Source organism: Tachyglossus aculeatus, chromosome 5 (assembly GCF_015852505.1).
Source record: "Tachyglossus aculeatus isolate mTacAcu1 chromosome 5, mTacAcu1.pri, whole genome shotgun sequence".
NCBI classification, from domain to species: Eukaryota; Metazoa; Chordata; class Mammalia; order Monotremata; family Tachyglossidae; genus Tachyglossus; species Tachyglossus aculeatus.
This window is the reverse complement of record NC_052070.1, coordinates 1,698,292-1,711,747: the sequence shown is the minus strand read 5'-3', so window position 1 is coordinate 1,711,747 and position 13,456 is coordinate 1,698,292. Positions and strand designations below refer to the sequence as shown.

Sequence of the window (13,456 nt, the reverse complement as noted above, 5' to 3'; positions counted from 1 at the left end):
TCCCTTTCACAGTTCACAGATGCGGGCAGCCCATCTGCCCATTCTGAGACCCCCACTGCACCTGCCCAGGATCATGCCCGCAACAGACAGCATGTTCGGGCGCTCCTGGGGCCATGGCTGACCCATACGGGCCGAGCCAGTGCTGGCCAAAGTTGCCCTCTCCGCGCCCAGACGGCTGCTTCAGATGGCTTTGTGGGGAAGTGCCTGCTCGACGGGGGTTCCAGATCTCTGGCATGAGATTCGGGACTTCTGGAAGGAGATTCACCAAGCGCTACCAAGCTCCTGCTCGGCCAACACAAGGAATGAGCGCCTGACAACCAATTCCAGCTCCCCGTGTCGTGCCCACCTGCTTCCTGCGGCTTGGCTCTCGACCCGAGAGGCTCAGTTGTCCAGTTGTCCATCCCCTCATCCCCTCGAGGACCCCGGCAGAGGGGCCGCCTCCAACTACCCTTCCCCGCAGGGTCGGGGAACCCGCCAGATGAGAGTAGCACCGTGCCGGCTCGCTAACAGGGATAAAATGCCCAGACTCGCCCGGTCCGACTGGAATGGGGACTTTCCACAGGCGGCCGGCCCCGATGTCGGGAGGACCCGGGGAACCGGTTGTCCAACCCCGTGGGTGGCTGGGGGTCTGGCCATCAAACAGTGTTGGGCACCGCGACCCCAGCTCTCCCAAAGCACAGAAGGGCCACGCTGGCGCATCTAGGCCCAGGCTCGGGCACCCAGCCTCCCGCCGCTCCCTCGGGGACCCCCACAGAACCCCGCACCGTTCCCAGAGAGAAAGGGCTCCCCGAGGCCGAGGGGGCCGCCCGGACCACCCGGCCCGCCGAAAGAAGTTCACCAAGTCCCAGCGGGGGTGCAGGTCCTTCTGACTTTGGGAGAAGCAGCCGTTGCCCCAAACCCACCGGCCCAGCTGGACGCAGAACCCGCCGCCGCTCTCCTCGTTCTCCAGGCAACAGCAAATGATGGACGACGAGGCACCACGCACAGTTTTGGGAGAGCTTTAATGGCACAAAATGTCTAGAGCTAGAACTTATACATGTGCTGTAAACTGTATAGAATGTGACAAAGTGCTAACTAAATAGATGAAGAATGCATAATAATCACTTTGGCTCAGTTATCACTCCAATCATTTCCAAAAATGTGGCCAACGAAAAAAGAAATCTGAACGGTTGACTCTTCGGCTTTCGCTTTTTAAAAGAGGAAATGTGTTTCGGCTGCAGTCAAGTTAACTTGCTGCATTTTTTAAAATGTGCGAGTTTATGCATTTTTGCTCTTGATCCTATTTATACACATTTTAAGCCAGTTTTCTCTGAATGTAAGAAAAATGAAGAAGCCTGCATTTTTTTTCCAAAACTGTAAACAGGTATAAAGCTTTTTAAACAACATTATTCTTAACAAAACTTTCAACTCTTAATAGTTGAAACCCCTTCCCAATTATGCAACAATCTACCTCTGTTCACTGCAAAATTAGGGTACTTAGACTTTCATCCCGATTTAACACCGGGGGGAGGGACGAGGGAGGGGATGAATAAATACTGCCTTGGACCTTTTGAATATGGCAGGCTCTGCAGGGATCACACAGCCATTTTGCCCCTTCAGAAATACCCCGCAAACAGTTAATTTAACAAGACGTTTGAGAAGTAGTAGGTAGAGCTGGATTTAATCTCTAGGAGCTACCATCTTGTAAGGAAATTCAAATTCCAGACACACAAAGGATGAAATTGCTATTTCGCTGGGAAAGGGGTAAATGCGATTCTTTCCAGGAGTGGTCCCCTCTTTTAAATAGAAATCTACCCTGCACTTTCCTGCCCTCCACCTCTGCCAATTAAATACGAAAAGAGGTGCTTTTCGTTAGTACTGACAGGTAGACCACAGCTTTTTCCATTTCATTTAGGGTCTATCAAAATCCATCGGAGCTCAGTATTCCACGCCCCCTCAGCCAACACTTCCAGGGGACTCTCACTTCCCTCCTCAGGAAACCCAGCACGAACCACATGGGAGAACTGGGGGCCCAAAGCCAGCCTAGGGGACCCAGGCCTCAGGAACAAGAAGGCAGACAGGAATAAGACGGGGAAAAGATACTGAAACAGAATTGGTCGGTCCTTCCATTCCAGGTTTAGCTCAAACTAAACCCACTTCTACAGGTGGTGAAGATAGACTAAATGTGTTGGGGGGGGGGGGGAGGAGGTGGGAGGGGGTAGGGAGGAATCTACTCCTGACCTTGCTTTAGGGACCCCAGCTCTTCGCTGGAAAAACTAAGCTCGGGTAGGAATTGGCTTTTGCATGCGCACGCTCGCTCTCTATCTCCGTCTCTCTCTTTCTCTCTATCAAATCTGGTGCCAGCCAAAAACAAAACCAGAAAAAACCCCAAAACAAAACAGCAACAACAAAAACCCCCAAAACACAAATAAAGGAGCATAGAGCAGTTTGAGCCGAGCCGCCAACCTGGCTACTACCGTACGGTTTTCCTCCGGTCAGCCCAATGCTCCTCTTTCACGTGTGCAGATTGCTAGCTTCCAAATGAACAGTTTCTCCAAGTGCTCAGTATTACAGTCTATGTCCCAAACAGTCATTATTTCACCCTAAAACAGAGTCGTACCCTTCAGAGTCAGGCTACATGTTCTCAGCTCCGTTCAAAGCTAAAAGAGGACATCTCGCTGGCCCAGCTGCCCTCTAACAATTTGGTACTACAGCTTCACATTTGGAAAACAGTGGGTCCCACTGAAGGAGGAGGACGAGGAGGAAGAGGATGATGAGGAGGAGGAGAGTGAGGAGGACAAGGAGGAGGATGAGAAGGAGGACAAGTGTTCCCAAAGTCAAGAGTTTGTTACTGTTGGTAAAAAGAATGTCTATGTATGGGGCGGAGGGGAGGGGCGAGGGGGGGGGGGGGGTTCACAGGTCTCTCCCAGGGGAAAGAAGGTACAGGGGAGAGACCGTACACAGCAGTTAAGGGGGAGCACTGAGCACCAAAATGATGGTATTTCAAGGCTTTGTCAATCCCCTCCTGCACACTGCTCCCAGGCTGGTCCCCAGAGCTGCTCGTGCCCTTGGACAGCTCGGAAAACAAAAACATCTTCAGAAATTAAGCGGTTCCAGAAGGAAGGAAATTCCTACAAGGAGAATGTCAATGCACCAAACCAATCAGAACACTGTCCAAAGCTACTTTGTGAAGAGAGAGATTTAAAAAAAAGCACAAAGGAAGAAGCACTGAGAAGAGAAAACTTCTTCACAGGCATTGTTCTTCTCCTCCCCTGAAAGAGAAAGTCACCCACAAAACCCAAAAATTCAAATGCAATTTTTCCTCAATTTTCTAGGCCCGAGACACACTCTACCCCGCAAAAATCCCCAGCAAACCGGGGTTCCACGTCATAGAAAAGATGACATCGGGACAACACACTAGTATGAAAATTTGCTGATGTATTTCGGTTCTCACGGCTGAAAAGTCTCTGCCTCCCGCTACTGAAAAGGTGCTAGTCCACACTAGGGGGTTTGGAGAGGAAGGGACCCCCAAGCTGGTTTAAAACATTTCTTTTTATTGCCAAGGACTCCTTTTTTCTTTTTTTGGTTGCTGTTTACATCTACCAACGGCGAGGGCACAGGAGTACCCCACCCCCTGCAGCCAGGTTGGCTGGGCCAAGGGCCACCACCGCTGACCGGGTGACTTTTCTGCCGAGGGGGCGGCGGCGCCTTGAGAAGAGTCAAGGTTTGGGCCGGAAAGAATAGCACAGCGTTAACTCTGTGGCACTAAAAGGAGGCAGCGGCCTCGCTGACCAAAATCATAATCTGCTGGTGACACCGGCATTGGAAAGAAGCCCTTGCACATTTCTAGACAAGTGTAAACTCGGTTAGGAAACTCGGAAGGGAGCTGCGGGCCAGGGAGGGAAGAGGTTAGTAAAACGCCTCAAACGGAGTTCGGCTAAAATACTGAGTTCGGGGAGCGACTGGAACGTGGGTCTGTCCGGAGGGGGCGTGGGGTTGGGTCATGCGGACAGTGGTCTCGAGTTCAAACGGACGATGAGACGATAATGCAGGTCACGGCCGGGCCGGAGACCCTCCCTCAGTAGGTGCTGGCCGAGGGGGTGCTCAGTCGCTTCCCGATGTAAATGCTGAAAGCAAACAACCGGTGCGTGTTACTGTCTGCTCTGACGCTGTGGGCCGGACCGAAGCTAACGCTAAATCCCCAACTCCACTGCGGGGTGGGGGCTCTTGACACCGAGGTTTCCAGCCCCTTTAGGGGAAATCGTTGTCAGGACGGGGGCGGGGGTGCAAACACAGACTTGCTCTTCGGACTCCAAGAAGATGCTGCTGACAGTCAAGTTCACCCTAGAGTGTGTCTGTGGCTGAAAAGGTCAAGGCAGGCCCCTCGCCATCCCAGCCACACTAGGCACACAGCCATCAGGTCCGCAGGGCCTGGTGCTGTCTCCTTAGGAAGCAGCGTGGCTCAGTGGAAAAGAGCACCGGCTTTGGAGTCAGAGGTCATGGGTTCAAATCCCGGCTCCACCAACTGTCAGCTGTGTGACTTTGGGCAAGTCACTTCACTTCTCTGAACCTCAGTTACCTCATCTGTAAAATGGGGATTATGACTGTGAGGCCCCCGTGGGACAACCTGATCACCTTGTAACCCTCCCAGCGCTTAGGACAGTGTTTTGCACATAGTAAGCGCTTAATAAAAGCTATCATTATTATTATTATTATTCACTTCTCTGGGCCTCAGTTCCCTCATTTGCAAAATGGGGATTCAACACCGGTTCTCCTTCCTACTTAGACTGTGAGCGCCATGTGAGACCTGATTATCTTGGCTCTACCCCAGCGCTTAGTAGAATGCTTGGCACATAGCAAGTGCTTAACAAAGACCACAATTATTATTATTAGTATTGTGGGCAGGTGGATATGCTTTGAACTAATTGGGTGGTTTTCTTCTCAGGGAAAGCGAAGTTAGGAAAGCGCAACTGGGGAGAGGGGGTGAGGCTGTGGGGACTCCAATATGGCCGTAGAGGCCCCGGAGGCAGGCAGGCCAACCAGCTGGCTGTCCTTGCCTCTACTACAGCCTAGCCCCCTCCACTGTGTCTGGAGAATCAATCAATCAATCGTATTTATTGAGCACTTACTGTGTGCAGAGCACTGTACTAAGCGCTTGGGAAGTACAAGTTGGCAACATATAGAGACAGTCCCTACCCAACTGGCTGACACAAATGGCTCTCACTCCACAGTGACCCTGGTGCCCCGGCGGCTAGAGCTGTCATCAGTAGTTGGGATAAGGTTAGGGTTAACCTGTTTCCCCTAAGAACCATCAGGGAGGGGATGGGACACCGGAAAGGATGGACTCGGGGGCCACAAGAACCACCCGCACTTCTCGTTACCCTTATCACCTCTTGAATGCTCCTCGTTCTTCCTCTTCTCCTTCTCACCAGAAACATTCCCCACTCCCCGTTCCCACTCCCCTCCTCTCCCCTCAGAAATGCAGAAAGAAACCAAGGCAGGGGCAAACTCCGCTGTGACCCCTATTGTGCCCGGGAAGGTTCCTGTACATTAAACTCCACCCACGTGTTGTTGGAACTACGCACGGCAACTATGCACAGGAGGGTTTTGGCTCAATTAGCTGCAAGCACTTAAACATGATGGGTTTTTAAGTGGTCACTGCCATTATCTCACAGATTTCTCCCAAATCTTTCAAAGAGATAGATATGCTTAGCCATTCATTAAGGCCCCCCTCTAGACTGAAAGCTCATTATGGGCAGGGAATGTGTCTGGTAATTCTGTTACATTCTCCCAAGCGCTCAGTACAGTGCTCTGTGCTCGATAAATACCACTGATCGACTAACTGATCAGCACAAACCCAAAAGGAGTATCAGAGTAAGGATTTGGTGGTAAACTGCCTCCTATGCTGCTGGCCTGGAGGGCTGGGACCAACGTGACTTTTCATAGTCCTCTCTCAAACCCTGGGCAGTGCTCTGCACACCGCAGAGGCTCGATAAATGCTACCGAACAAAAGTAAGAAAACACAATTTTTGCACTGAAGGGGGCTTCAGCTAGCAGTCAGGATCTAGTCAGAAATGATCAAACCTAGGAGGAGGGACCAGGGGCTAGTGGAGGGCAAGACCGGGACAGTGGAGAACGTTGCTGCCGTGGCCCTATGGACCCACCAGGACAGAGGTTCAAAGATGACAGCAAGGCACCTCATTTCTGGAAACGCGGGAAAAACCTCCAAGTCCATCTCCAGTTTCCGGAACACTTTGCTAGGGAAGACTTCTTTGAAAGTCAGCTGATAGCTGAGCTCACTTGAGAGGGAAGCATTTGATTCTCTGTTCTTCCTCATTGATGAATAACCCATTTTCTTATACCCACAATCAAAACGCCCTCTAAGCCTCCATTTTCAGGAAAGGGCAGACATCGGTTTCGGCTTCCCCCCTTCCTTTCCCGGTCCCTGCCACGTCCCCTGCAACACTAGATGGAAGCGGAGGGTGTGTAAGCAAACCAGGTGCGTGCACATACCCTAGTCCGAGAGCCAAAACGTGGGAGATGAAGAGTGACGGAATGAACACCTTGAGAAACTCTGCAGAGAAGATGCCCCCTTTCTTCATGGCGCCGCTTTTTCTCATACTTAGAGAAACAGAACGCTTGGGATGCCTGAAGTGGAACTCCCTGAGAGAGAGAAAAAGAGATAGAGAGAGAGCGGTGAGCAGCATAGGCTTCCTAGAAATGATACCTGGCTGGGATAAGCAACTGCTCACTCAGCTTTCCCCCCACCTACCAAACCTCACTCCTCTCCCACTACAAGCCAGTCTGCAGAATTTGCTCCTGTAGCACAAGCCTAGCCGATAGAGCCCAGGCCTGGGAGCAAGAGGACCCAGCGCCACCACTTGCCTTCTGGGTGGCCTGGGGCAAGTGGAGCCTCTGTACCTCAGTTTCCTAACAATGGGATTCAATGCCTGTTCTCCGGCCCACTGAGAATGTGAGCCCCATGTGATATACAGGGACTCTATTTGTCGTGATCATCTTGCATCTACCCCGGCACCCAGTACAGTGCTTGGCCCATAGTAAGCGATTAAATACCACCACCACCACCACCATCATCAACATCTTGCAGCCGACCCCAGTGGAAAAGAGCACGGGCTGTGGAGTCATGGGTTCAAATCCCGGCTCTGCCAATTGTCAGCTGTGTGACTTTGGGCAAGTCACTTAACTTCTCTGGGCCTCAGATACCTCACCTGTAAAATGGGGATTAAGACTGAGCCCCCTGTGGGACAACCTAATCACCTTGTAACCTCCCTGGCGCTTAGAAAAGTGCTTTGTACGTAGTACACGCTTAATAAATGCCATCATTATTATGATGACCTCCCTCCTCCCTGGAACTGCCCCTCCCACCCCCCCTCACCATCCTATCCATCAGACCACAACTCTCCCCACCTTTAAAGCTCTAATAAAATCATTTCTCTTCCAGAAAGCCTTCCCAGACTAACATATCATCTTCCCACTCTATTCTCCCTCTCTTCCGCAGCATCTATGTACTCGTCTCTGCACCCCTTTAAGCCTTTGATACTCAGCCCACCACTATTGCACTTATTTCTATCCATATTCTTATATTCTTTTTCCCCATCTGTAATTTAACTTCTGTCTCCCCCACTAGACTGTAAGCTCCTTGTAGACAGGAAGAGAGACAGGGATCTCTCCCAGTTCAATTGCATTATACTCTCCCAAGCACTCAGTACAGTACTCAGCACATGGTAAGCACTCGATAAATATCATAGATTGAAATAGAAAAAGCAACCAAAAAGCCGCCACTCACTTTGGTGGAATGTTTTCAGGTCTACTAGACCAATCTGATACCCAGTCCACACTTTTCTTCAAAACTTCCACCTCCTTCTCTCCTTCTATGGCTTCTTCTTCGGACTGAAAAGAAATTTTGAAGTTCACATTTTGAAAAGAGAGAAAACGGCAGGCTCATTCCCGGTGGTACTAACAGAAGCTACTTGGAAAACCCAACAGCATATTTTTCAAATTGAGCCCATCAACTTGTGTGTGGACACGAGGAGCTGAGACGGGGGCTGGGCAGATATCCTTGGGGAAGAATCGCATGGCGTCTGGTTTAGTTGAAATCAAAGCATCGCCATCGTTTAATGCCTTACCAATAATTCAAGTAGGCTGCTCCGCCAATACCTTTAAATGACTATTATTTGTCAATTTGTACTTCCCAAGCGCTTAGTACAGTGCTCTGCACATAGTAAGCGCTCAATAAATACGATTGATTGATTGATTGATTATTATTAAAACCTAAAGCCTGCATTTTCTGAGTTTGTCACAACTAGTCCAAACAGCGAGAGAAGCAGTGTGGCCTAGTGGAAAAAGCACAGATCTGGGAGTCAGAGGATCTGAGTTTTAATCGTGGCTCCGTCTCATCTGCTGTATGACCTCGGGCAAGTCACTACTTCACTTTTCTGGGCCTCGGTTACCTCATCTGTAAAATGGGGGTTAACTCCTACTCCCTCATTCTTGGACTGGGAGGCTACTACCCGCTTCTAGACTGTAAGCTCGTTGTGGGCAGGGAATTTGTCTGCTTGCTGTTGTACTGTACTCTCCCAAGCGCTGAGTAGAGTGCTCTGCACACGGTAGGTGCTCAATAAATACAATTGAATGAATGAATGACAGGGACTGTCACCAACCAGATTGTTTATCTCTTCTCTGAAGAGAAGCAGCATGGCTCAGTGGAAAGAGCACGGGCTTTGGAGTCAGTGGTTGTGGGTTCAAATCCCGACTCCGCCAATTGTCAGCTGTGTGACCTTGGGCAAGTCACTTCGCTTCTCTGGGCCTCAGTTACCTCATCTGTAAAATGGGGGTTGACTGTGAGCCCACCCCCGTGGGACAACCCGATCACCTTGTATCCCCCAGCGCTAAGAACAGTGCTTTGCACATAGTAAGCGCTTAATAAGTGCCATCATTATTATTATTATTATTTATCTACTCCAGCACTAAGTACAGTGCTTGGCACAACATAAATGCTTTTCAAGTACCATAAAAATAAAAACTGAAAAAACCCAAGCAGCATGGGAAGTTCAAAGTCACTACTTAAGGACAGTAGTGACAGATGATTGAAACAGGAGTCTTGGGAATGGTAGAATGAGGCCATTCTACTTTTCCTCAGAGTTTCTCCAGGCCTCGGCTCTAAAGTTGCCCTGAAATTCTGCAGCGCTCTGATCACAGAGATTAGTTGAAGTATGTTACAGCAGTTCCCACAGTGCCCTCGGATGATGTATCCAACAACGGGGCTTCCCACGCAGAAATTTCCGGTGTCCTGGAATGAGGACTCCAACGAGTAGTCCCCTAGAAGTTTTGGGGTGCTCACACCAACAAAATCAAAATAATCGTGCTCCTTCGGCTTTCCATTTTTTCAGAAACGTCATCAAGCTCGTGTCAGCCTAGACGGCCTGCACCTTAAAGTCCTGTATGAACGGCTGACGGTCTTTATTAAGCACTTGCTCGGCACCAAGCACCGCGCTGAGCGCTGGGAGAGACTCAGTACCACTGCTAGCCTTGCTCTGCTAGGTAACTGTGAGGTTTCAAAACATGCACGTGAAGCCAAATAGTCTGTGAGCATCACTGAACTAGCAGTGTTTTGCTAATACATGAACTGTTCTGACTCAAAGACAACTGTGGGAGGGGGCGGGAAGACGAGGAATGTCACTAGGGAAGAGGACTCCATTCTCTCGTGCCAATGACGGACAAAAAAGGCAGGTGCAAGCCCCCACCCCAAGGATCTTCGCCAGGGAAGATGGCCGGGGCCAGAGATGACTTCTGACGGCCCCCTCTGCCAACCTTGCCCTCGGGCACAGCTGGATCTGGATTTCTGCTGAGCTGGGAATATTTTTATTATCTCATAGTGCTGAAATGGGCAGATTCCTCTGCACGCTCCAGGGTTGCATATTTACAATTCAGTATTTTCATTTGGATTAGTGTGTTGAGATGACTCAATCATATGAGTAGACTGACTCTGAAGCAACACATAAAACACCTCAGGACAAGGAAACAATTTCAGTCAGTATCCAGAGTTAATGACTGGCTTCCTCGCGGGCCAAATAGCATTCTTTCAAATATTGGCATCTCCCTTTCCTAAGTGATCCGAAGCGAAGCACCCGATGCAAATTCTTCAAATGTCTTGTAAGGAAAATGTACATTTTTGGAGGCCAAATCTTTAGGCCAATAAAGTTTGTGTCACATTAAAGGGCCTCAGAATAATAGGATATATTGTCAACCCTTTAGAGGCCCTGCAAAGTGAGGTCTAATTCATTCATTCATTCAATCGTATTTATTGAGCGCTTACTATGTGCAGAGCACTGTACTAAGCGCTTGGAAAGTACAATTCGCCAACAGATAGAGAAGTGACATTTGTTAAGGACTGACTCTGGGCCAAGCACTGTGCTAAGCACCAGGGTAGATCCAAGAACATCGGGTGGGACTCCAGCCCCCAAGCGCCTCACCCAACAATTGACAGCAAGCAAGGGCATCAGCATCAACTGGCACCCTTCCTCTTCAACGCTCTTTTCCTTTTTCCAGTTGAGAGTCCCCAAACCAAGGGGAGTGGCCAACCGGCACCTCCAGGACTCCGGCCACCCGGGTTCAGTCCCGCCACCCCCTCAGTGTTGTGTGGGTCAGCAGTGACGGCACCGGGCAGCTCCCCCAGCCCGACCCAGCCCAAACCGCCACCATAGGCAGGCAGTAGCCAAAAGACCAACCGTTCCTCTTAACTCTACTTGGACCCCTGGAAGCAAAACTCAATTTGTCTTCAGAAGACAAACAAAAAGCAGCTGGCTGGCCCCATCCAGAGACGGAAGCTGCCGGCAGACGGACATGGTACCTGAGAGCTGGGGTCCCTGCTGGGGTGCATCTCCACATCAAACATTATCTGTCCATCTTCTTGAGGGGAAGGGCTATGGAGGGAAAAGAGCCAGGTCATTAACTTCAGTTCTCCCACTACTAGCTATGATGGTTCTGTCAGACGCCGAGGACAAGCTGGAGCCGAGATGAGGGCGGGCAGACAGAGAGCCGGGGGCTGCGGCCCAGCCCCATCCCCGCTGCCAAGTCTTCAGGAGACCTGGGTGCGGAATTTGGGCACTTGGCTGGATACTCCTCGTTTGGAGGCTGAGGTCGACAGCCAGGCATTTCAGCCTGAGATTACCATGGTGCACACCGTAGTGGGGGATGAGGATGGCTCAGGAGTGATGCAACCCCACTGCCTTCCTCCTCCTCCTCCCACTCCATTCCTTTCTGCCCCACAAAGAGGTGTTTGCTAATGACTCACTTCTGCATTCGGTCTCCGAAGGAAATTTCAACCCCTGAACCAGGGTATAAGAAATCAATGACTCAGGCAAAGGGCAGGAGGAATAGCTGGAGATGCAAAACAGACTTAAGACCAAAGAGGGTCGCTGGGATAATAAAAAACACAGGAGGACCAATCAAGACTGAGAATTGCACACAATCATTGTCATGAGCCTTGGAAAAAGTTTCCAGCTGGAAGAGACAGGGTGAACCCAAGCAGCAGAGAGGGCCTCCCCCTGACCTGAGCCACTGGGGAGGAATGAGGCAAAGTCTGTGGAAGCTGGGAGGGACAAGAAAACGGAAATACAGTTGGCTTTTCTTTTACATTTCCAGGTTCTCCTTGCCCATCGGCCAAGGAGGATGCTTGCCCTGCTGCTTCGGCCATTTTCCCACCCTAAATCCTCCCTGCTTCCATGCCAGCACTGCCCATCACCCAAGCTTTTGGAGCCTTGACCCCTACCACAGCACTTGTGCCAAATCTTTCTACTCTATTACTTCCTCCTGACTGTGATTCCTTTCAAAGTTGGTCCCCGCGGTTAGACTGTATGCCTCTTGAGAGCATGGGTTGTGCCTACTGATCCCCCGAAGAGCTTAGTACAAGGCTCTGTACACAGTAAGCGCTCAATCAATACTACTGATTGACTGTCATCATTAGTAGTACTCACTGAGCACTCCTAGCTGCAGAGCACTGCACAAGGCGCTGAGGAGTGCTCCTGCCTCTTTGGAGCCCCTCTTCAGTGACAGGACCCTGGTGAGGAGGACTGCAGTGGGGGCTGGAGGGGGTGGTGCTGTGGTGAACTGTGGCTGCTCAGAGCCTGGGACCAGACTCGCCTCCAAAGGGCAGCCCCTAAACTCTGCAACGCTGTCAACAACTCGCCCCAGCCAACTCCTACCAGGACACGGAGATCAGATGCCATCACACGCTTGGCTTGCGGAACATAAAAGGGTCAGCTACGTCGGAAGCAGCCGGTCTCTGTCCAAGTTAAAGAGATCGTGGAGTTCTATTCGTCCTCTTTCCACATCCCACCCCCCACATCCTCCTCCTCCTATTCGTCGATTCTCCATTTTGGCATGTCCCTGTCTCTTCCCGTGAATTTGGACCTCTCTCCTGTCTCCTCTTCTTTTGCGCCCTCATCCGCATTTATTTCCACCCTCTCCCTCTGAGATTAGTCTGTTTCTCAACCAGTCCCTCTCCTCCCCTTCACGCCACAAAGCCTCCCCCATCCCCAGATCTCATTTTGTTCTAACTCCTCCTGCCCGCAGTGATGACGGTAGTGGCCACTGAGTCCCCGATCCTCATCTCCATGGGGGGTGGGGGTTTCCACCGAGCCATCTACAATGTTACCTGGACACAGTCCGCCGTCTGGCGATGACCAGAGAAAATGAGGTAGTGGGGGCTGTGGGGGTGAGGGTTCTACAGATAAGATCGCTCTACTGTCCAGGAACAAAGAAGCTACCGGGTTTTGTGCCCACTACGGGCCACTGATGGTCAGGATGATCGACAATTCTGGACCAGGGGAACTGAGCAAGCTGGCTAGCTTTAAAGGCCCTCCCCACTGTGACTCCAGGATAATCAGAGCATAGGTGAATGTTTTCACCCAATTACCCCAACGTCAAACACTCCTCTTTGGTGGCTTTCCATCATCGTTGGAACTTGACCTGGAGGAGAGGGCCAGCATGGAGCCTGCTGTAGCCTGTCCTGGCCGGGGCAGTGAGAGCAGAGAGACAACGGTCAGAGGTCTGTGGCAGCTTGTCAGAACTGCATGACTTCTTGGTTTTTCTATTTTCTTTTTTTACGTTAGCAGATCCCTGTCATGTTGCCAATGAATGGCCGACTGGTTCAGATGGCAGAGATTTCAAGTGGTACAAACCCGCCCCCTCGTACCCTGTCTAGGGACAGAGAGGACAAACCCACCCGGCTCACATATTTCCACATCCAGGGACAGAGCGCATAAACCCGCCCTCTCGTACCCTCTCTAGGGACAGAGAGCACAAACCTACCTAACTTGTATACCCCTGATCTAGGGACAGACAGAACAAATCCCCCCGCCCCGACCTCACTCTTGTCCCGGCGGAGGAAAGGACAGTGGGCCCCGGCTCCAGGCCCGGCTCTAGGCCTGCGCTTGTGCTCAGCCAAGGAGGAGGT

The 13,456-nt window shown here is 50.9% G+C and overlaps 1 protein-coding gene across 2 annotated transcripts in view; it reads right to left on the bottom strand.

Moving 5' to 3' along the window:
- Positions 1-981: 981 nt before the first annotated feature.
- The window catches only part of BNIP3L (BCL2 interacting protein 3 like), a 33,214-nt gene continuing 20,739 nt past the window's right edge, over positions 982-13,456 (bottom strand). For both annotated transcript variants that reach the window (XM_038746359.1, XM_038746360.1), the window contains exons 3-6: positions 10,850-10,922; positions 7,787-7,890; positions 6,493-6,642; positions 982-4,106 (exon numbers count right to left, since the gene is read on the bottom strand). In XM_038746359.1, coding sequence (XP_038602287.1) covers positions 4,058-4,106; positions 6,493-6,642; positions 7,787-7,890; positions 10,850-10,922 — 376 coding nt within the window. In that variant the 3' untranslated portion in view covers positions 982-4,057. The remainder of the gene's footprint in view (positions 4,107-6,492; positions 6,643-7,786; positions 7,891-10,849; positions 10,923-13,456) is intronic.